Source organism: Cygnus olor, chromosome 7 (assembly GCF_009769625.2).
Source record: "Cygnus olor isolate bCygOlo1 chromosome 7, bCygOlo1.pri.v2, whole genome shotgun sequence".
Taxonomy (NCBI): Eukaryota; Metazoa; Chordata; class Aves; order Anseriformes; family Anatidae; genus Cygnus; species Cygnus olor.
In genome coordinates, this window is record NC_049175.1 from 17,360,598 (window position 1) to 17,384,642 (window position 24,045).

At 46.9% G+C, this 24,045-nt stretch overlaps 1 protein-coding gene and 2 long non-coding RNA genes across 3 annotated transcripts in view; all 3 read right to left on the reverse strand.

The window, feature by feature from the left end:
* The window catches only part of TLL2 (tolloid like 2), a 93,112-nt gene extending 71,039 nt beyond the window's left edge, over nucleotides 1-22,073 (reverse strand). Inside the window, 1 exon segment of the mRNA XM_040563977.1 lies at nucleotides 21,923-22,073. Within this exon segment, the coding sequence (XP_040419911.1) occupies nucleotides 21,923-22,073 (151 nt within the window).
* LOC121073211 lies at nucleotides 11,872-15,248 on the reverse strand. Its single transcript, XR_005821559.1, has 2 exons — nucleotides 13,182-15,248; nucleotides 11,872-12,956 (listed from the first exon to the last, which is right to left on the reverse strand). It is a non-coding gene; the product is annotated as an uncharacterized LOC121073211 (long non-coding RNA).
* A 321-nt stretch (nucleotides 22,074-22,394) lies between the features above and the next one.
* On the reverse strand, nucleotides 22,395-24,011 carry LOC121073360. The gene is made up of 3 exons (XR_005821645.1): nucleotides 23,410-24,011; nucleotides 22,859-23,287; nucleotides 22,395-22,761 (listed from the first exon to the last, which is right to left on the reverse strand). It is a non-coding gene; the product is annotated as an uncharacterized LOC121073360 (long non-coding RNA).
* Between the last annotated feature and the right edge of the window lie 34 nt (nucleotides 24,012-24,045).

Sequence of the window (24,045 nt, forward strand, 5' to 3'; positions counted from 1 at the left end):
TCTTCTTTGTGTAGTCAATTACATTTGGTTTTAGGAACATCTTGTGCCGGCCTTGCACCAAGAGACTGTTAAACATAACTTTTTTTGTTTAAAAAATATGTTTATTTTCTGCAATATCTCACAGCTAGACGCTATCAGCCATCATCACAGCCATAATGCACAACAAACAGAACTTGGGCATGGCCATGGCGTTAAGTTGCCAATATGGGTTAGAGCTGCTGCACCCAATTAATCTAAAGCTTTAGCCTGCACTACATCTCTCAGCCCTGCACTAGTGAGCATATTCAGTAATTTATGACAGAAATCAACAGAGGAAACACGCTTCCAGGATTGCCAGACCTTGGACCACTGGGTGGATAGCAGAGCCTTCCCCTTATAACAGCTCAGTATGTAGAAACTCCCTCTTACACCACAAAGTGTTTAGACACCCCTAGAGAGGACTGGCACAGCTACTTTTCAGGACAAGAACGGGAAGCTTCATAACCAGCCCATTTCAAGGCAAGTGTTGGCATCAAAACAAATTAAGATCTCAATGGGAAAATCCAGGAGAAAATGTTATAGTTACTGATAGGTAGGAGCTGGCAGCTTGGGCTGCATTTCAGTTTACAGGAGTTGGCTCCTTCTGAAACTCCATGAATGCAAAACCCTGGTGTTTCCAAAGCCTACCCCAAAAAGGAAGAGAGAAAGTAACATGCAGTAGTCCCAATAAGCAGCCAGTGCAAGAGCAGGAAAAACCTCTCAAGGAGTTAGCATTGATCAAGTGCAGTATTTCATTAAAATAAAGAAGGGACACACACAGCAACTGGATCATGCTAGCAGTGAAAGGGAAGCCATACACTCTTCTCTCTCTATTTCGGAGAGCAGTTCTCTTACAGCTTTGTCACACCCTGCTCAAAAATTATTCTAACTAACTAAAGTCAGCAGACAGAGACAAGAGACGTAGGCTCCAGCTGTCACCATCCCCTGCCAACACCTACACCTTGCGGTGCACACAGCTCTCAACCACAGCGGAAGTGGGAGCCAGGAACCAAAACCACCAGCAGAAAAAAGCATTTTGTGGTCAGATCCTAAATGATAGGCCCGATAAACAGCACGGTGGCACTTGACAAAGATACTACCTGATAGAGGCATCATCTTTTCCCTCCATCTCTACTTCACCTTCCCCAAGTGCATATGAAATGTTCCTCATTAGCTCACCCGGCAAGGCAGCAAGGCTGGCTTGGAAATACAGCAAATACAGCATCACTTCAGCTGCCCTTTAAGAGCTGGAGATGGCAAGGTTCTGGGTAATGAAACCCAAGCATACCTTTATCAATTAGCTATGGAGAAAGCCGTACCACACAAGCCCCATCTCACACCCTCCATCATTTTTGCTGCTCAATATAACTTTAATTAATCCTTCCTTTGGCAATTTGAAGGAAGGGTGAGCATGCTGCAAATACCCACTGAGTATTAAATTGATTTCCTGTTTTATAGTCTTCTTTCCTTCCCTATAGGCCCAGATATGATTTGTGGCCCTTCACTTGGAGGCTTTTCTTCCATGCTAATATAATCCAAAGCCCTAAGCAACAATCACATCCAGAAACGTAACACTTTGCAGTCGGGTGCTTCAGCCCAGCCTCTGCCAGCCCAGAGCAGATTCTCTCTTGCCCCTTTCCTCCCCGTGCTGCAAAGATTCAAATCGACCACTTTATCTCCATATCTCCAGCATTTTTACTTCCCAAACCTGCAAAAATGTTCTTCTAAGTAACTAAGCAATCTTCCTCCCCGTACTTTTCCACCTGCCATCCGTAGCAGCACATCTTAATTACCAAAGTGCTATAGCAAAGCCCATTCCACTTGCAAACATGACCTCCTGCCTGAGGTACCAGGCTGGTCTTGTTCTCCAGATACCAACATAAAACTGGAAGGTGGGAACACCAAGTTCAGCTGAGCTCCCCAATAGCTCCACCTACCCTTAAAAAGAGACACCACCCCAAACTGGGCTTGTAGGACTGAAAGCAGGACCCTTAGCGGCAAGCACGCCCTAGCCCACAAGCCAAGTTTGGGTTAGACAGGAAAAAGACAGTCCAGTGCAGTCCAGCAGTCAACAGAACCAGCTCTTTTCAACAGGCCCTTCCCTCCACCCTGTGAGGTCTGGCTAGTGTGGGATGCCACAAAGGATGCCCTTGAGCACCCTGGAGGAGGCAGGAACAAGGCAAATAGTTAAAAGCCCTGTGGACTCATCTCCACTGTCACCTCAAAGGCAGGCATAGGGACTGGGTGCCAGCAGTTTCAGACTTAGGTGTGACAATGACAGCTGCAGGAAACAAGCCAGTCCTCATTTCAAAGACAGATTGCTGTCTTGAGGTTCAGGTCCTTGCTACAATACTTTCTCAGTATCATGGATCAGGAGACCTTGACCTAAAACACTGCATGCCCCTCACCAGGTGTCACACAAAAGAGACTTTCTGAACCTCCTGGCCATCAAGCTTCAGTCTTCTGAGAGGAATCGATCTAAGTCAGCCCCTCTCCTCAGGTAACTCTCACATCATGGGAATTGTCCTGGATATATTCCTTGAAATGAAGTTGAGGAATAACAACCTTCGAGATGCAGAAGAAAAATGAAATTAAAACTGCTGCAGCCCCAAGTTTCACTTGGACAGGTTCAGCAGCTAAGCACTTTCCCCCATTAAAGACATTTCACCAGTAATGACCACAAAGCAAAGAACCATTACAGCTTATTTAACTGCAACATTTGGGGAGGGATGTTCTTCCTTCAAGCGGCAGGTTTCTTTCCAAAAACTGCTGCTTTTCCCTGACACACTAGGTATCCAAATCTCAGTGTTTCCACCCGCTTGCAGCCCCAAGCAATGCAGCAGGGGAATAGGTGATCCTAAGCAGACATGCAGGAAATATACTGCCAAATGCCCCCACACAGAAGAAATTAGCTCATTGCAGAAATGAACAGGAACAGAACCATTAGCTAAGTAACATCCTGAGAAAAAGGAAGGTAACTGCTTAAGCCTGCTTGGAGCAAACCTCAGGGCAGGCTAACAATTTAAAATCACACTGCTGGATGAAAGGGGATAGTCCATGATAGATCACATCTATTCAAGGGCCAGACAAGGAAAGCAAACACAAGCTCATTTTTGCTCATTGTTCCTTATCTACCAGCACCAGGAGAGGAGTGTTGCAGCACTGTTGGAAGAACGCAAAGAAACGGACAGCAGGCAAGAAAGAAATGGGAACCATTTATGGAGGAAAGCTAATTTGAGCTGTTTACAGACTTCTCCTCTGAGCTCGGGGATGGAAGGGTGGCAGGGGGGTGATTTCAGCCATTAAAAATACAACATGAGAATCCATTAATTTTCCATAGAAACAATGTCGTCATAGAAGCGAGACAAATCTGATCAGTCATGCAAATGTGCTGATGTTAAATTCTCAGGCCTGGGTGGGGAATTTTGATTGCCAAAAACACAACAATGAAGAGATCAGAATGAGATTAGCAGCCAGAATGGCTGCAGCACTGAATGGCATCGTGAAGGCAAGGGATATACCCCAAAACAACCCCAGACTATACCGAGGTTTGTGCCCTAAGCCAGGCATAGGTGTCCCAGGAGAACAGATGAAAACGAAAAAAAAATCTATAAGCGTCCTTGTATAAGATCTCAGGAAACGGGCAAATGTCACATTCTTGCTCGGCAAACCAGCAAGAACCTTCAGAGACCACTGAGCTCACTCCAGGCAATAAAAGTCTCAGCAACCCCACGGCACTGGGACTCTTGCAAGCTGTGAAATCACAGTGCCGAGGAAAACCAAGAGGTTTTCACAACAGGGGAAACAGGTGACTGTGTGTTGTAGCTTAACCCAGCAAAACACCAGGCACCACAAGTTAGGAGAGAAACCAAGGAAGCAGGTTGGTCACAAAAGACACAAGCACTGTCTCAGGCACATGCTGAGCTGAGATGCAGTATGAAACATGGCATTTACACTGCATTGTTAAGGGGCAAAATACAAAAAAAATCCTCTACCATCAACAATAAAAAATCCACAAAAGGAGCCCAGCAGATTTTACCTCCTTTCCTCCCTCTTCCCTCTAAAATCCAACTGTACAAACACTCCCCAGAGGGTGATACTATGCATGGAAAATTATAGCAGCACCCCAAGCAGGAAGAGTGGAAATCACTCACCCTGGCAGCAGCGCGCAGCCCTTCCTTGTGAAGAATTGAGCCACCATCCTGGACTGGCTTCAACACAAGTATTTAGGGGTTAAAAATAACCTTGAAAATGAAGCGCTCCACCCCCTGCAGTATGCAAAACATTACTAGAGTAATGCATATGACAAGGATGCTTCCGGATAAGTCTCACCACTGGCAAAAGCAATTCAAAGAAACATGAACAAAACCAAAAAAGGAGAGGTCAAAACACAAGAGATGTTTCACTCGGGTTTACCCACAAGCCAAAATATCAGCATTTGTCACAGAGAAGATGTCAAACAGATGTTTGGTTCACCTGTTAAGTTTAAAAACACGTTGTTTCTACGTTTGGACAAGTTTACCACCTGTGCTGCAGTGAATTCTAGGCACCTTTCTACAGAACCTCTGTTCTGGTCCCAAGCTGAGCTCACAGAGGAGAGGACAACACATGGAAGTTTTCTTTGTGCTCCACACCACCAATTCACCTAGAAACAGGCATTTGCCAAATAACTCACCTTGACCATAGAAACCTGGCCTTCACCACCATGTAATCCAAACACGTGTTTTTCACAGAGGGAACAATCCTACAGGATAGAGTGATGCTCCAGACTTGAACCATGCTGCTAGCTCAGTGTGGCAGAGCCCGGAGTACTAGCTGCTGCAAGGGACTCTAGGTTCAGGGAGACAACTAGAGCCCCCTAAAACACCTCAGACCTCTCTGGTAATTCCCTGCATGTTTTAAACTCCTGTAATAAATTAAGGAAAAAATGGTGATTGTCTTTTAATATTTAATAGAGTAAACAGGATCTCTTACTTCCCCTTTTGCCACTCATAAGCCTTGTCAGCAGCCTGTTCAAACACCTCTCTGGATTTGTACCTTTAGACATACATGTGGGAAAGGATCTAGTCACCCAGCCCAGCTCAGCCCTCATCGAGTCTACTTTGTGATGGCAAGCATTACAAGACTGTCAGCAGCACACCCATGAATTAATGTTTTACTGTACAAACATCCCTGCATGGCACACAAAATCAGTGTTGCCATTGTAAGAGTGATTCACATCCTGCCATGGCCTTCCTTTGGCCAGGATGGTTCCTGCTGATGTCCCAAAACCTACTTCCTTTTCAGTCAGCCCTAACAGCACTCATCCCAGAGCTCTTTTACTGTTTCCTTGCCCATTGGTGAATCCCATGCCATAAACTCTCCCATTTTTGTCTTCCAGTGTTACTGTCCTACAGTTAAACTCAGCCATGCAAACATCCACAAAAACTATCACTGCAGTCTCAGCAGCTCCCACCTTAGTCTATTCTATAACAGTCGGCACACGTAAAGTCAATGCTCTTACTATTCAAAGCCACTTTTATTGTTCCAGCCATACACACCACAGCGAGCACATAGGGCTGCGCAGCAACACAATCCTCCCTGTGTACAGAGCTCCATGAGTTCAGTGGCTGTCACAGGTCCAGTTACAGAGGGATCAGTCTGGGTGCAGTTTCTCCCCCCACAAAATTTCTCTTAGGATGCACATTCAAAAGCCACAGCAGTCACAATGTTCTGCTTTCTTCAACAAGGTCTTGTATCCCTCTAATTACTAAGATGGCTCAAAAAGGCAGAGAATTATGCTCTGATCAAACCTCCAAGCTTTAAACTATTCTGTTGATAAGCTAGCATACAGGTGGAAGACACGAGCAGGACAGCCATGGACTATACAGCCTTCCGTTCACACAACTGATCCTGCGCCAGCAGTGAGCAATCAGGAAAGTAGTGAAGGATCAAGTGCCATTACATCCATTCATCTTATTTACGCAGTAGGTCCCTGTGAGAAGTTGGTCGTTATCAACGTCTGGTTCTCTGTTTCACTCCCAGCACTTAACTACATGCGGGTGAGGACATGCTCCCCACTCCACAAGCAAGCCAGCTGCACCCTTCACTCGCTCAAACATAAATGACAAAAGCCTGCTCAAGAATATGCATCTGTTTCACGTATGGCTCATACGGCTAATCTAAACAGTTTCCATATGTTGCCAAAAAACTGTGACCGAATGCCACTTACAAATAAATGGATAGATTGTCTGGCTTCCACAGAGAAAGGTTTTATCATGCAGCTCTGAGCAGCAGCTCCTTTGTTCCCCGGTGTGCCTGGGCTTCTCCAGTGCCTATTGCGGTCGAATGCTGCTGACTGCTCTAAATGCTGCCTCCTGCTGGGATCCACCACTGCAGCAACACACTTTTTCAGAATTGCAGGCAGCAGACTTTGGAAAAGACCTGTGATGAACACCTAAGCAGGTGAAGAAGGTCTATCAATTCGCACAGTGCAACCACCCCCTGCTCCTGGTTCCAGAGTAGTTACTCGTGGGACAGGCGTATTTTCTGCCCAGCCCTCATCCAGGCATTACCACTGGGTGCTAGGCTGTAGCTGTTAGAGTTACCTGAAGCATAAATGAGGCTCTGAGACTCCATGTAAACTAGAATTTTATGCTTCAACATCTTGCTGTACATCTGAAAATAGGATCTCACTTTTATTGCACCCACTGTGGCTTCCTGCTCAGATCCATCCTGGCAACGGGTCATTTGTCATGTTCCAGCTAGACCACGTCCAAACTAACAGTCTGTAGTTGGGTGGATGGAAAGACTGAGCAGATAGGTAAGGACTTCACTCAGGGTCACTGCTCTCCTAAAAGTAGATCTGGTCAGGGAACTAGACAACAAATATCTGTTTGGAAATGCAGGGGAGGCTACTAAAATGATTTAACACTTCAAAGAGGAAAGGTAAATAGATGCCAGTATTTTGCCTGTCAGTAATGGCATGTACTTGTACCCTAAGAAAGTGCAATGCACAATCTGCATCCACTGCACTAATTGCTGCACAGTAAAGTCCGCCTCATTTCTTTAGACAAAGCTTGCTGAAGCAGGCATCAAACAGATGTCCCAAAGAGTCATCCAAAGATATGTTTCTCAGGATGTCCTGAAGAAGCAAATCAGTTTTTTTTTACAGAATCCAGAGCAGAGATGGATGTCCCAGCTCCTCAGTCCAGTGCTTCATACACAAGACAGACCATCTGCTGTTGGGTGGCACTCAGGTACTAGAGTTACCTTCCCTCCTGAGGCTAAAGGATTCATGTCCTTGTCACTTCACAAGTGAGTCATGCTACAGAAGGGCAGGCAGACCAAGCAACCACAGTTCACATGCACACTGGGCTGTTTCCCATTGTCCAAGGCAAGGAGATTCACATTCACCAAAGCTGTCCTACTCCTACACCTAGTGGCCATCCTGAAGCATCTCCTCCCTTTTTGGGGAAGCTGTCAGGGACGAGACACGGTTAACAAAGTCCCCCTCGAATCTGACATAGAGTGCAGCACATAAAAAATTACTCATGCGACTGATTCACATGGTTTCAGTATTCATAAATTCCTCTGCATAAAGGAGAGGCGTCAGGTTTGCACATAACTGATCCAGACAGCTGCAGATTTCCATAGGCACTAAGTGCCTGGAGGCAGAAGCCACTCCTCATGTAATCCCGTTAAACAGATGGAATGAATGAAAACGCTGTGCAATTCAGCATGCCAGTGGCAGCCACCTCAGCTTTCTCCACTAGTAGTACAGGGTCTTCAGTTCAGGGTCTTTCCTTGGGTCCAAGTTACAGGAGATACTTCATGCCCTGAACTCTACATGACGCCTGAAGCACATGAAATTATGAAGCTATAGTAATGGAAGGCTGCCCTCAGACAGTGCTGGGAACATACCCAGGTTGTCCATTACAGTCTGTCTCATCACAGTAAGATGAAGCTTTTGGGAATATTACTGCAGAAAACACAAGACTTCTCAGGAATGGAAATCAGTACGCTGGAGATTCTGTATAGAAGGAAAATCAGCTCATGGCCACCTGAAAAGGCAAGGTGGAATTCATACTAAATATCATTGTTCATCAACCCAGATCCAGACTGGGATCAAGGGCTCTGAAGTCAGAAGGATCTCAGGTGGAAGCTGTAGGCCATTTAAAGGCCCTTCATGACAAACCACATTGTATCACATCACAACAGATATCAAGAGTCAGGATAACTAGTTATTACAATAAGTAATTTGAAGGATGCATTGTTATTCACAAGGTTACATTAAATATACAACCCCAATTGGGCACCATAACCACTTGTGCTGGCCAACCCTCTCTGAAAGACTCTGGATGAGTCCTGTTTATTAGTCTAGTCCTTTCCATGTCAGAGCTCAGCTTCCTCCCTTGTGGTAGCAAGCACTTTAGCAAATAATCCATATGCTCCCATGTCAAACACCCAGAAAAGCAAAAAGGTGGTAAGAACCCTTGAAAAGACTGGTGCCACAGCTCACTTAAGAGCGTGTAGGAACACTGACGCAGAGCATCAGCATGCACTGCCATGGTACCACTCTGCTGTCTAAAAGACAGAGCCTTTTTCATCCTTGCTCACTGTGCACATCCCCGGCTCTGCAGGAGAAGAGAAAGGATCCCTGTCATCATCAGTCTGCTTCACCCCAGAGCTGGATCAATTCCAGAGGCAGTGTAATGCAATCATATAATTAGTGGCTATCACTACACATACAGGGCTGGATTGCATGTGCAAAAGCAACTTCAATTTTGACATTACCCAGACTTAATAAAATGTCTTTACAATGAAGACAACTTCTTCCCCTGACAAGATGCTTATGCCCTCTGGATAGCAAACAGTCTTGTGTCAGGAGTGTGCCTGGCTTTGAAGTGGGAGGTTGCAGTTTGACAAAAGCAGAGGGCAAAGGGGAGAGAGACCAGAGCTGCCACAAGACAGCTGCCAGAATTTAACACTGCCAGCAAGGTCTCTCCTGCATTAGCCTTGTTCTGAGGCACTGAAGCCATTTTTTGGTTCAGGCTCTAAAAACAATTCTCATTCCCAAGCAGACCAATGTCAGGAAAAAAATCCAGCCCAAAGAACTGCAAACTAAAAACTGGTTCCAGTTTCCCACAGCTGTAAGTGAGACCTAAGTGAGACCTTGTCAGGGGCACTCCTGTATATCTGCAGAAGACAGAGTCACCATCCCCACTGGAAAACCCCATGTTATCATCTACTAAGGTAGCTGAAAGGATGAGCAGAGATAGGTACCCAGTCCCACCCACCTCCCCCTCCATGGATCCATCTCCTCAAGAGATGGATCTCCATCTCCTGTGGAAACGCACACACTGCTCCCAGCTTACCACCTCGGGGAGCAGGATCCCAGTGCCAGTTCCACATCAGCAGAAAACAGACAGCAAGCAGTTTCCAGAAAGACAACCCCCATCAAAAACAAGCTTTCCAGCTATTGACTATTCTAACAACCCAGCAGCAAGTATCAGCAGATCTCCCACCCCGCTCCTGACAGCTATTCCTCTGCAGCTCCATCAACAACACAACTTTTAATCTATCACATGCCAGTGCTTCCCTGCATGGTACACACCTGTACTTTTATATTAACTGTAGCTGAGACTAGGTGAAGAACCACTTGTTTATCACCCAGGCAGCTTCACACCACATCACCCACAAGCACTTCCCACCTCTGCTCCTTAAGAGGTACTGGGAGTCCCCCAACAAGGGCAGGGTTTGGCCATGATGCAAACTAATCGTTCTCTCAGGAGTCCAGTAGCAAAGGCAGGATGTTGTTCCCTGAAACCCTTGCCATCACAAACTGAAGGTACTTTTTGAAACCACTGCTTAAGCTACAAAACTCACTAAACAAAAAAAATCTAACAAAGTAACAAAAGTTTCAAACTCCCAGTACAAGAAGATGCCCAGATACTACAGTGGTGAGCGAGTGAGTACATTCCCCCTGGATTCCTACACTGTCCTTCCTTCCATCACCACCCGCCACAACTTGTTAGACACTTCCCTGGAGAGCACAGGCAATGGGGGAGAAATGACTCCAGGCATCCCCTCTCTGTTGCATGTGAGACAATGAGCACATTCAAAACTACCCCTCAAACAATTTCTGAATGGTCCAATACTCACCTGGAAAATCTGCTGCAGGGATGTACTAAACAATTTCCATGGGGTGTGGAGCATGGCTACTACTCCCCTGAACATATCCTCTCTTTTTCGCTAGCCACTGAGAGTGTGGAGTCCTTAAAGAAAAGATTTTCTTGCAATAGCAAAGGATGAGTATTTTATGTTATTAAAAACAGCTGGGCTGGGAATTTTTATCGAGCACCTTTTATAAAAAGATATGGTGTAGTCATCTCTCTCTTGGAACATCCCACAGTAGAACATATGATATGTCGGGCACTGAATGGCAGGGCAAGCTATGCAAGCGAAGAAGGAATAATGTGGTTATTCCACAGTTTCCAGCCAGGAAACTACCAAACATACAGAACCACAGATCAGTCTTCATGTCTGGAAAGCTTCTCCAATTCCTCCCCACTTTTATTCTGACCCAGCTCATAGAGTGACAATAACAGGCTGGATTGTTCTTGCCAAACCCCATAAGAGCACAAATGGTTTCAGAAATGAAGGAGGTGTTCAGAAGATTTTGCTTTGCAAGGCCCAACTTCCAGGCAGTGACAGGGCAAGAGAGAAAATGCAAGGCTGAAATAACCTCCGGACACATTCAGCTCGTTCAAAGCTTCCAGCAGGGGGATTTAGCCAAAGCTTAAAGCAGTTCTCTGTGACTCTTTGTCACAGGAGTGTAGGTACAAACAAACAGGAGTTGGGACAAAGGGAGTCAACACATATTTTATTAGTAAAAAGTTAATCAGCTTAAAGTGTGCAACTAAATAAGCAAAGCTTACATTAAAGTGACCCGCCACGAAAAGATGCCATGGAAATAAAGTTATAGGAAATACAATATAGTCTCTATGTTCTTTTGTAATCCAATGTAATAAATATTCATGATTCTGGGTTAATGGGGTACCCAGCTCGCAGCCACTACAATAGTTTTTTGTTTATTCTCAAGACCATGAACTTTGGAACCATGAACCTAAATTTCAGGACTTCGCATTCATGCATGTTAGCAAAATGCAGGGTAAGGCAGGGGGATGGAGACAAAGCCAGGACCTTGGCTTGTGTCAGCGTAAAGGAGGTTGCTGGCAGGTTTTTGATAATGAGTAACAAGAACACCAGAAGGCACCGGACTTCTGGTTTATCTGTCACCCTCCCTGCCTCAGCAGCAGCAGCAGAATGAGAGAAGAACCACCTGCAACACAACCCCATCCTTCACCTCCAGTCTCTCCAGGACATGGCTGATTCCAAAGTTTCTCTTTCCAGAAGGAACAGCACCCTCAGGCCAGCCCTCGAGGAAGTAGCGGTTGCCTGCATCACACAGCAGCATCACACAGCAGAGGTCCACTCCTCATGCAGGACAGACCTGAACACCCCTAATCACGATCCCTTGCGCCTCCATAGTGATTGAAAGGGCATTCTGGAAACAGTCCTGCAGGGACTGGTGACCCAGCTCCAGTCCAGCACTCACAAGGGATAGCAAGTATCCCTCCCAAGCATATTTTAGAGTCCCAAACCTCCCTAGCCATCAGTTGCTCCTTTGATTGTGCCTTCTGCCGACAGCAACATTGCCAACTTTCCTGTTTTGCTACGAGACCTCCCAACTCCACATACCACTTTCTCCTCCAAAGACAGCCCTTTTCCACACACACACGTGCAAAATACCCATGGGCACCTTGCATCTTGTCAGACTCTCACATAAAATTCAAAAACATCGGTCACACAGCAGTTTGGGGAATTTTAGTCAAAAATGCTCCTGTGAATCAAATCCTGTTTCACATCATTTTACACCAAAGAAATCTTCTCCTTTGTTGACAGATGTCTTTAGCCATTACCACGTGCAAGGCCAATCTCCAATAAAATGTTTTTCTTGTACTACAGAGAAATGTCCTGCAATATAGCCAGTATTAGCCTATTTTTAATTGCCTATTTTAAGGAAAGTACAGACTAAGATTTGGATATTAATAGGAACTGTTCTTCATGTATCTTCCTTTAGCACAACCTAAGTGACAAGCCTTGCTGTAGTGAGTTTTATTTCTCTCTTTGGACAGAGGTCCTAATTCTGATCAGCTGAAGCTGAGCAGCAGTAGGACAGACAGCATAAAGGCCAACCATTTCTTCACAATACAGCTCCTTACAATAAAACAAACGTCTAAAGTAAACAACAGCGTTCCCCTAGATTTGAAGTTTTTGACACTTCAGTTGCAATACTTCTATACGGGGCTACTATAAATTATTCAGACATAAAAAAGAGGAATTTAGCAAGAACTGTTAAAGCTAATAAATTAATATGAAAAGTGAAAGTGTATTTTTGGAAGGGAAACTATTTCTCCAACTAGTTACTTACTGGAATATCTGTGAGTCTGCCTCGAACCACAGAAAGGCTCTGTCTAAAAACCTAATACATCAGTAAATAGCAACAGCCTTCTCAAAGCTGAGGTAACCTGCCCAGAGAGCATATATTTAGCATTTACCTCTGTAATACTTTATATTTGAAATAGTTGCATTAGTCGTACACAGGAAAAGCGGAACTTGTTGGGAAGAAAACATTTTCCACAATCCTTTTGTGAAATTCTGCACAGAATGTCCTGTTGTTCCTGGGACACAGCACATCCCCATGTCCTCTTCCAGCCTGCAGGTGAGACAAGAGATTGCAAGCGCATGGCCAAGCACAACACTGCGTGCCACTTGTGCTCACGACCTTTTGGGTCCAGCCCTGCTCTTCAAATCTGCAAGGATTCAGCTCTGAAAGCAGAGGCGTAGCTGTGAAGTACCCAGGCACAGCCTCAGGACCCAGCGGTCAGCACTGCCTAGGAAGACAGAAAGAGCAGGCGCAGTACATTTGAGGGTCCCTATTTCACACATAGTTGCAAACCCCATAGCAAACACGATATACCTTTGCCAGGAGATTAGTAATTATACAATGTATGAAAAGGGCAAAAGGATATAAAGTGCTCTTTGCTGTCAAGAAAAAAGACAGCAGCCAGGGGGTTTTAATCCTAGTGTCAACATCCCATTAGTAAACAGCAGTTTACCTTAACAGAAAAGCTTTCCAAGAAAAGGCAGAAACTTGGGAACTTCAGCAATGGCCTTAGGAGATCCCAGCTCTCTGCCCAGGAAACAAAAACACAACACAGAATATCACATATCACCTCCTAACTGAAGCATGACAAAGAAGAGAATATATGGCAGAAGAGGCCAAAGAGGGGAAAAACAGAAATCAATAGGATCTAACAGAGCGTGACAGAAAATCACTTCCCCCATAAAAAGAGGTTACTTGCCAGGTTAATGAATCTTTTTTGTTCTGTACTTAGACACCCAGGAAATGGAAAGGGTCATAGTAGCAGTGTGGGTGGGAATGCAATCCCTAGAACATGCTTTCAAGAACAATCAAAGGTTAGAGATTAAATCCAGGCAGCGTTCAACTGCACAGCACATCAGCATCTTAATACAAGGGCCAGCTGCAGCTCAGAGTGTCACTGAGCAAAATACACTTCCAACATCAACAGTATAGCAAATAACAGGCTTCTCTTCCACTGCAAAAGCAGCCCAACAGGCCACCCCAGCTCCCCCCCCCGAGAGTGACCCCCAAGAACTGGAGCATCTCCGCTTTTTCAGGTCAGCAGGTACAAAACAAACTGGACTATAGGCCTCTAATCAGAGTAACTGCAATGGAACTACACACACACACAAAAAAAAAAAAGCCCACATGAGAACTCGCACTGTGCGAATAACTCAGAAAGCTCTTGGCCCAGCAGCCAAAACTTCTCAAAATTCACTTGTAGTGAAAGAGCTTTGCCTTTCTCTTGTCAGGAATACACAGGCAGCAGATAAACCAACACAGAAGCGTGTGGACAACAGCAGCGTACAAGATCTGGTGGCAACAGAAGCCTAAATTAGACCTCTGGAGTATCAAATGCATTGATACTCCACAGCCAGGTGCATTTAACTTAAAGCTGCAATTTCTACTGCCTGGAGCCCTACTAACACACTCCATAAAGGAACTGAAGATCCTTGCTCTCTTATCACTCCTCTGCCTACATCTAGCTTGAGCTACTTACAGTGGGCCACCTGAGGAACAGTCCCACTTAAGCCCAAGATACTCAGTAAGGGAAATGCAGGTGCATGATTTCCATCCTTTCCAAGGTCCCCTAACTTGTAGATCACTATATTAGGTTTCCCCACTGCCTGCCAGCTCCTTGGCCTGGCAGGATCATTTACCAACTGCTGCTTCTCAGTCTGGGGTCCAGCAGCACAGCTCAAATTCCTTTGTCATGCAGCTACCCAAGGTTTTCCTGCAGCAGTTGCCTCATTTTCTATGCACTACCCATCTTCTGCAACAGAGACATGGGCAACGCAGCCAAAAGTCCCCTTTGTTACCCATATTTGGTGCAGTCTCGGAATAGGCACAGAGTTCCAGAGATGCACATCATTTAAGTCTCCCTTCATGCCCAAGAAGCTACATTACAAGCTCCAAAGTAGACTTAATTCTGGCATTTCTGCAGAGGGAACTTTGACTTTACTAGGCTAGTGCATCTAACTGTTTTGAATCCTGGAGAATTTTAAAGCAAAACCAAAGCCTTGAGGAATAAATATCTTCATCACACAGCATCCTGCCAACACACACACCAGTGCAGACAGTCCTGGCCTTCCACAGCAGCCATCTCCCACTGGGATAGCCCCTTCTGTTACATACAGCCAGTGCTCGCGGAAGGCAGGGCACAGTCTGTAAATAAATCTCTCCTCCAAAGTCTGTTCTCTGCAAGGAACAAACAACCCCCAGCAGGTCTGACCTGAAATTCAGTGTGAAAAATACTAACCAAACCATATAATTTTGGCGAAGTCCTAAGCAAATTAAAACACTGTTGATTAGACAACGCTGTTTTTGCAGGCAATACTATCTAAATTCAACGTTGTGCTGATGAGGCATGGGAAACTGGTAACACCCACAGCTATGACATAAGAAGTGGAGAAAGGTAATTCTCAGTAATGTCCAGGACTGTATCAATCAGTTTATGATATGGAGACAAAGGGACTCAACAGTACTCCAACACTAATTCCAAAAAGAAAGAGATCAAATACTCAGTGGTCTTGAACTTCTGCTTTATAACACTGGTATGATTCTCTCTGGAAATAGTTTGGAATTTGTGGATGGGGAGGTGAAACAGATGCTATGTTGTTTGGGTGCTGACATTTGCGTGAATGACTTGAGAGGGCATGAATTTCTGTTTGAGTCTAAAGCTGAGTTGATTCATGAACCAACAGCAGCTGCTGGTCTTTAACGATTTGCATTAGTCAAACCAGAGGGTGATTTACCAGTGGCTGGGGTTTAGTGTGGGCTTCCTTCATAACTCACAGTTAAACATTTTTCTCCATTCCAAGCTGGGCTGACACAAACTGGCTGAGAAAGATCAATCAATCATTGACAGTTGTTTAATCAAAGGCCTCTTTGCACATTTAAGCAGTTTCTATTGACAGAGAACCTTCCTGTTCAGGAAGTGCTAGAGTGGGGATCTGAACATCAAAGTATACCCACCAGTTGAGATCAGCGTTTTCAGGGAGCACAGCTACAACAAAGGGAATAAAAAGCAGAAAACCCGAGTAGCTGAATCAAAACAACAACCAGTTTCTACTCAATCATCCATCCTTTCTGAGCTGTGAAAGCACATTTCATCACCAGGTGAAAGCAGTTTTGTTGCAGGTTCATACCTGCAATACTTGTGATCCAGGACAATGAGGTCGTTCACTGTCAGAGGTGCCTCCTTCCTTCTAAGTTTGCCTGTCTCCAAAAAGAGCATACAGACCCCGCATCAGGTCAGTTTTCTTCCCAGTCCCAGCACCATCATTTTGGTACAGACAGGTCTGGACAGGAGCCAGGCCTATCGTTTCGCTCTGGACTCTGTGGGAAACGGGAGACTGGCAAAGCAGCTCACTTACTACAGCAAATGGCCTTTTCCACAGAACAAGTTAATTAAGTGCATCACAACAGGTAAAAGCGCACCATAGCACAGGGCTGCTGTGAAGGTGAGCAAAGATGTAAAAACCTACAGATAACAGGAAAAATGGCTTAAGTTGCTGCTGGGACAGGAGAGGAGAGGGTACCCCACAAACAAAGACTGAGGCAGAAAACATCTCACAACACCTGAGATGGAAAGGAGAGAAGGACTTGAGCAACTGCTTCTGGCAGGGACTTAAGAGAACTTTGTGGACTTCTGAAGCCTGGAAGATATGCAGCATAGTTTTTAAATTCCTTTGGCTGGGGCTTTATGACTACTCATTTTATGGAACACCTGAGGAATGAGCTGTCCTCATTGATCAACCTGCACAGGTTACAGTCAAGGGCATACACCTGTGAACTGCACTAAGACTGCAATGTTCAATAAAAGCTCTACAAGTTCTTTGTAGAAAAGTATCCATGACAACTCCAAACATTTCTTCCCCGCTCTACCAGCCTTCTTTCTGGAAATAAAAGCCCTACATGCTATGCTTGTCCATTGCTAAATCTTGAGGTGTAGGTATAGCACTAAGTGTTAAATCTCATGCAGGACAAGCAGATCCAACATAACCCTACCCCAAGAAGTATCAAAGATCAAGCATGATTTTTTTCAGACATCGACGAGACAGCTAAATGGTGGGAAGACTCCAAACCCAGATTTCAAGTGTTTCTTTGCCCATAAGGTTTTGCTCTCAAATTCCCCACACCAATGGATTCTCTACCTGGGAACTTCAAGCTGCAAGAAAATGGTTAGTGGTTATTTTTACTTTAAGCCTCTGCCATCAGCTTGTGCTTGGCTATGATTATAATAAAAGCCACCACAAAACTTCCCTTTGAGGAGGAAGTTTCTGCCACAGCTCTACCCCACCGCAAAAATCTCACTGAACGCATATAAATACAGAGCATCCACGGTAGTCTTCACCCACCTGTTTTCCCATTCTTTAACTGCTGTCACCTCCCCAAAGCAGGTAAATTAAAGACTGAATAGTCTGTTCTCTCATTCTTTCCCAGACCACCCAAAAAGACTCAACTTTCTCCTTGGGGTTTTAACCCTTCCTGTGACCTGCTGAAGAAAGAAACCGAAGGGGGAATGATTGCTTGTGAGAGCTTGCTGCTTCCTCTGTAAATTTCTGCATCAGCATCGAGGAATCCACAGGCTGGGTTCTATTCTCTCTCTTACCTCAAAGCACACGTGTAAGTACTGATGTCAAAAAAAGGAAGAAGGAAAGAAACTATTTTTTGGAAGCCCATATGGCTTCAAATGTCAGGAGACCCGTATTCAGCTGCCATCACTGCCACCTTGACTTACGACTGCCCTTGGGTAAGTCATTGACTCCCACCACCATCTTCTAAGATTCAGAGCCAGAGACACTGGTACCTGCACCGCAGCACTAGGCTTTCCACACCAGCTCAGAGGCTTCAAAGCTTTACGAGAAAATCAGGAAGATGCAAATGAGATTGCTCCACAGGAATCTGGGATTCCCAAGCAAACAGCAGGTTAGCAAATGCTCCTGCCAGTGCTCACATCACTGCCAAAAACAAAAAGGGACATCTTGCAAGAATGCGGGAAAGCCCTGATCAAGAGTCAGGCTTATGCTCATATCTGTCACTCGAGGACCTGCAGAGTCCCAGGGGGAGTGGGCTGGATCCACCGGGTAGCCTGCAAAGAGCTTTCAAGCTTCCCTGCTAATGTGATGGATCCATGCTCCAACAGAGAAAACAACATCTGCATTGCACTCAAAACCCAAGCAATATTCATGAAATCTGGACTTCACAGATTCCCCCCCTCCCCTTTCCCATTTGATTAGCCCCCCAGGACTTTCAGTTCCTAACAGCGAATTCCTCAGCTTCCCACAGAAATGTCTGCATGTGACTTCAGATGTTTATACCACAACTCAAATGAAATTCACTGCCTCCAGAACAAAAGGCACTGTGCCTTTACAGAGGAGAGCTAGGAGGAACAGAATGAAAGCAAAGTACAATTTACATCTCCCTCTGAGAAATTCACTCTGAGCAGCACTCAGTCAAGGCTTAGGACCTCTGATGTGGGACTTTCAGAATCCAGTGGATCAAATCAGCAGGTGGATTAGGAAGAGGCACCTATAGTGGTATCCTATGACCAGGCAAACTAGCATGCACTCTTGAGAGGGCAACGGTTTAGTAGGAAAAGCTGCTCTACCACTGACAAATTTGCAATTGCTTTTCTAACAACTTTTCAACTGATAAAGAAACGGAGGAGATAGGACTACTGCCAAGTTCTCCAGAGACCCTTCGCACTTATTGCCTCTGTTCCTTCCTTCTGAGCTCGCATCCCTGACACTCTGCAAAAGCCCTAGGGACAAACTCACTTTTCTGGTGCCATCTTCGTGTTTCGCAGCCTCTCTATGCCAGGCTCTACCTGCTCAAGAGCATGGCAAGCCGTGACTACGTGATCCATGAGCTGGACCCTCTGAGCAGCAGATTCTAAGCACACATCAGGCTTATGACATTTTTCCATCTACAGAAGGGATCTGGGCAGGAACCTTTGTACCCTTCCCTTTGAAAAGCCCCAGTGACACGACACAACACTCAGCAAAAACCACAAAGCAGAGTAAGCACTGTCATCTCCCCTGGCAACCCCAACCAACTGTACAGCCCTACCTCAATTCCCCCTTTACTATTCATTCAGACACTTTGCCTTCTCCTCCTACCCTATGAAAAAGGCAGGAAAGCAGCCACAGATTACGAAAAAGAAAACTTGGGTGGCTGGAGTTCGAGACTGAGCAGCAGTGGAGTTATGACACATCAAATGAGTCCTGGTAACTGGGCATGTTTGTATTAGCAGCTCAGTAGCCGCAGTGATTTCCGAGGTTAGCACACTGTGCAATCTGTCCTGCCTTGCTGTTGGAGATTATTACATCCTTAGCTAGTGCAACAGAGGGGAGCGTGTGCCAGGCTTTTCACTCACAGTCTAGTTGATGAACCATCGACAGTCTGCACTCAACCTCAGGGCATGAGCTGCAGGGGTGAGGAACTGGCAAGCTTTCACTTCTTAACCTGCCAGATCTAAATCCATCACAGCTTCTGGGTCACAGCCACTAGCCTGCAGCAAAAGAGAAGTAAAACACTATGGTTTTAACAGCTCTGGAAAACATGCAAGTGGAGTAGCAGCTTGTCTTTGCAATGGGCTGAGTCTGCATACAATCTGCAGCCACAGGACTGTACCCAGGAGGCTGTGACTAGTGACCAAGGAAATACCACTGCAAGTCTCACAGTGCCAGCTCTGTATCCGAAGACCATCAAAAACTTGCCTTCACAAAGTATCTGGCATCTGAGCTGTTCACAGCAGGGTCTGCAATCATTGTCCTCTTGCAAGTCATTCTTCTAGACAAACACTGACATTGTCTCACTGGTGGAGAAACTCAGGCCCCAGGAAGTTAAGGAGACTAGTCACTGCTATGGCATATCAGCAATGGAGCTCAAAGACTTCCTGTGTAATCATTAGACAACTGCACCTACATAGTCCATCTTGGAGGGCTGACTCCATTAGAGGCATCTTCACCTCACCTCATTTACAGAAGTGCATCTCTTCTCTCATTAACTGGCTGGACTAACCCTTTGGGATGATGTTTTCAGCACAGAACCCATGCTTAGGTCTGTTAATGGTCTAAAACTGGAAGATGGAGAATGTGAAAGCAAGGCAGGGGGAGGAGGAGAGGCAGTGTCTAACAAGTCGATGTGGTAAAAGTCCTGCTTGCTTTGATTTTGAGCTGACTTCAAAAACCACAGCCATTCAGTGCATAGAGACAGGTACATGTAAGGAAGGTCTTGTAGCCTAAGTGCTGTGCACTTCAGTTTAGGCTAAGACAGCTCACATGGAGAGAAACTGAATTAGAGAGCCAGAAGATACATCCTGTTAGGACAGACTGAAAGAGCCAGTCACACAGTCTACAGAAAAGACAACTGAGACACGAGAAACACAGGAACAAACAGTGCTCACAGGTGAAAAGGACTGCAGCAAAGCAGAAGGCACAGTATTGTCAATCACACCCATACAGATTGGGTGAGAAAGGCAGACTTAAAATGCAGTATTAAAGCCTCAGGTTAGACAATAGGAAAGCCAAAATGATGCTGGACTAGGCTGCCTGGGAGCATCCACAGATGTTTGCCAGCACTGCTGCAAATACCAGCCTGGTATTGGGCTCAAGAAAAGGACTGTGACCTCCAGAGGTCTTGTTCACTCCTTCCTTTCTGTTAGAAAGACACTGGAAAAGTATTAGAGACAAATGCCAATAAGTCAGAATATAAAACTAATTTTTGCAATTCATCCTGACTGAATTGAATTGACAGGAATAATATACAAAATGTTTATTTGCCAGCCACGAGAGGAAGTGAGGATGTACAATGAAGGGAGGCTGCTGTTGGTGGTCCAGGCTCTCCTCTGTGTATGTGCAGCAGTGACAGGTGGAGAGCCTAGAAGATGGGGGAACTGCAGGAGAAAGAAAGGGTCTCACAGCAATGGCACGTTGGATTTTTTTTTTCTGTTTCTGCTACAGGTTCACTGTATGATGCAGGTAAGTTAACTAAAGTAAATGTTCTCTATGTGGTCCTTAAAGGAGCATTCCCCATCCTCTGCATACCTGACCTAACACACCTTGAGGCAAGCTGGCAATGATACTGAGCAGTCCCAAGAGCAAATGAGGTAGACTGCAAATGATGCCACACTTTCGAGGAGAAGGAGAAGATAAGACTTTTTCAGATGGGAAGACCAAAGACATGCACCTTCAGCTCTCCAGGTCTGCATCACAGCCATATCACTAACACCTAGCTTCACTGGAAAGGAGGAGAGATGAATTCATTACCACTTAAGAAGTAGACACAAAGATGGTAGAAGCGTGTTTAGGTGGGCTGGGCCTCAAACCGAATAAAAATATACACACATCAAATGACAAATAATTTGCTGGTCAAGGAACGTTTTGTACTAACAACACTGGAGAGAAGAGGGCTGAGATGAATTTTAGAATAAAATGTACCACTTGTAACATGGACCAGTCAAACAATTTGCAATACAAGGCAGAGGGGCTCTGATAGATGCTGTCTTGACAGAGCTCCATGATCCAGAGCTACATGATCAGATCCAGCTACAAATACCCTGAAAACAGTTGGGAGATGCCTGATAACAAGGGAAGCTATCATCAGGTAACATGAAGGAAAAGCTAGGAGACCATCCGGGGGGCAAAGTCCCAGCTCTACAGAGAGACCAGGAACACCACACGCACAGAAACTCCTTCCTACAGCATAAAAAAAAAAAAAAAGCAGGATTTTGCACAAAGTTATCTGCAAATAGAACATGACTAACGAGATATTGATTACCAATTTCCTAGCAGAGAAGCAGCAATCCACAGAACCGAAACATCAGCTGATGGCTGGGAGCAGAAGGAGCGACAGTCACGTTAAAAGTGTGAGCCAAAAGTACGAGGAGAGAAAACACGAGCAATTCCCTTCCAACTAAGATACAAGTGATGATGGGAGCTCTCGGAGGAATCAAAACGGTTAGAAAGTGTTAGCAGGAGCTCGGAAACAACTGAGCGCGATGTAACGGCGATGTAACGACGGTCCCGGGACAGGAGGAGCGAGAGGGATGGAGGCGAAGCCGCACCGTGCTCAGAGCGCCCGGGCACCCGCACACGGGGCCGCCCCCGGTGCCCGCGCGGCTCCAGGTGAGCCCGGCGGCGGAGCCACCTGCCGGCCCCGGCCCGGCCCCGGCCCCGTCCCGCCGCCCAACTTGCCGCGGAGCCCTACCGGCTTTGCAGGGGTCGCGGTACTCCGCCGGCTCCTCCGCCGGCTCCAGTTCCCGGGCGGACAGCGCGGCCCCCCGGCCGCCCGGCCCCGGGGCGGGCAGGAGGAGAAGCGACAGCAGCAGGCGGCGGAGCGGGGCTGCCCCGCGGCCCATGGCGGTGGCACGGCGCGGCGCGGCTGCCCGGGCTGCGGGCACTGCACGGCGCCAGCAGCCCCGCGCCCGCCCCTGCCGGCCGGCCCGCCGCCGCCGGCCGCTCCTGCCGCGGGCGGGCGGGCAGGGGGGGGCGCCGCCCGGCCCCGGCCCGGCTGGCCCCCGCCGCCGTCACTCAGGCGCCGCCAGCCAATCCCGCCCGCGCCCGGCGCTGACGCCCCGCCCACCCCATACGCCCCCCGGGGCGGGAGGGTCCCCGGGGGGCTCCCCTCAGGCAGCCCGCGCTGCACCGCGCCCCCCAACGGTCGCCCCTCAGAGCCTCGACGGTCGCCCCCCGTGCCCAACGGTCGCTCCCCAGAGCCCCGGGGCAGCCCCTGCAGCTGGCAGCGAGGGCTGCGTGGGGTAAAGGCGGCTGCCCTCAGACTGAGGAGAAGTGCCTTGCCCCGGGAGGTAGCGCCCGAAGGAAGGGCAACGCAAAGTTTCACGGCACGGTTTTAAAGTTGAGGTGTTTCCTCTGAGGAAGAGGTAGTGGAGTTGAGAAGGCTGGAGGGGAAGGCAGGACGAAGCAGCAGGAGATGCATCCAGTCCCCTCTCCTTCCTTCAGTGAAAGGGCAGCAGCTTTCAGGTGCAACGGGGCCACTCTACAGCTTCCGCGAACTTGAGCTTGGGGGTGATCCATGTACAGCAAGGCCTGGGAAAAGAACGTGGCACGTGTGAGGTGTATAAAAGCCTTTGGGCAGCCTCTCCTCGGAGCAGACGTCATGGTCACCGGCTGCAGCAGGAGGTACCTGTCACGGCATGCTCTGGCCCTCCCCTGTCCTGCTGCCACACGGCAGGTGTGGCGTCAGCACCGGTGCTGCGCCAGTGAGCAGGGAGCACTGACACGTCTACAAGCTCCGTGCAGGGTTCTCGAGGTGAACTACCATCTCTTACGATGTAACTGTGCTTTGTCAGCAGCCTACTTCCAAGCTCCCAGGGCAGCATCCATGAGTACCATTTCCCGCTGCAGCATCAGCTCCCAACCTGCCCTGCAGGCTGCACACACGAGTTTTCTGCACCTGGTGAAAAGCCTGCCAGGTAAAGGCTAACAGCCAGCTGGGAGCACCATAAAGGAGGCTGTCACAAATTACCTGCTTTCCACTCGAAGCATCACGTTCTCCACCTGCCTTCTGTATCAGGCAGCACTAAGACAAGGTATCCCACCTCCACACGCATAGCTACTCAGGGAAAGGTCAAGAAAGACAAAAAAAAAAGTCACATATACAACTACCAGCAAGGGCTTAGAGGTTCCAGCAAGAGCACTCTAAAAATCTTTACAGCATGAATCACTTCTGCACACCTGATGAACGTGATCCTTCCCAATGCACCAGAAATGCCCTGAAGAAAACTTCTAACACATGTTTTTCTGTCTAATCTGCATTTTCTAAGGGCTGTTATCAAGGCAATGGCAGTCAGGTGTTCACCAACACCTCAGAATCTTTCTCATTGTCTTTTGAAACGTGATGGGAGGTGGAGCAAGCTGGCCATTTATTCTGTGGTCCTGATAAACACAGCAATTGGGCAACAGCCCACAGCAACAGCCAGAACCTGCATGCAGATTAACATGAAAGGTTCCAGCAATAGCTGGGCAACTCAGCAGAAAACACACCGATTTTCCTCAACTTTGTGCTTCTGAGCCAGTCCCAGAGAATGAGAGGAGAAACCTGAAGGACAGGAACCAACAGGTGGGGGAGTCTGGGTCACTCCCCAGGGAAAGCCCAGGCTACTCCGGGGCCCCAGTTGCTCACAGCGTAGACGGAGAAAACACACATGGGAAAGGTCTTGTTTGCACTGGAAGAATGAAACATCCCTCCACTGTACTGATCTTGGCAAGATGAGGCAAAAACAGATATAAGAGAAACAAACTTCAATGGACTGGGACTTACTGGTAACTGGATAACAACAGCTTCCCGGCCATGTGCTTTCTCTTAGGATG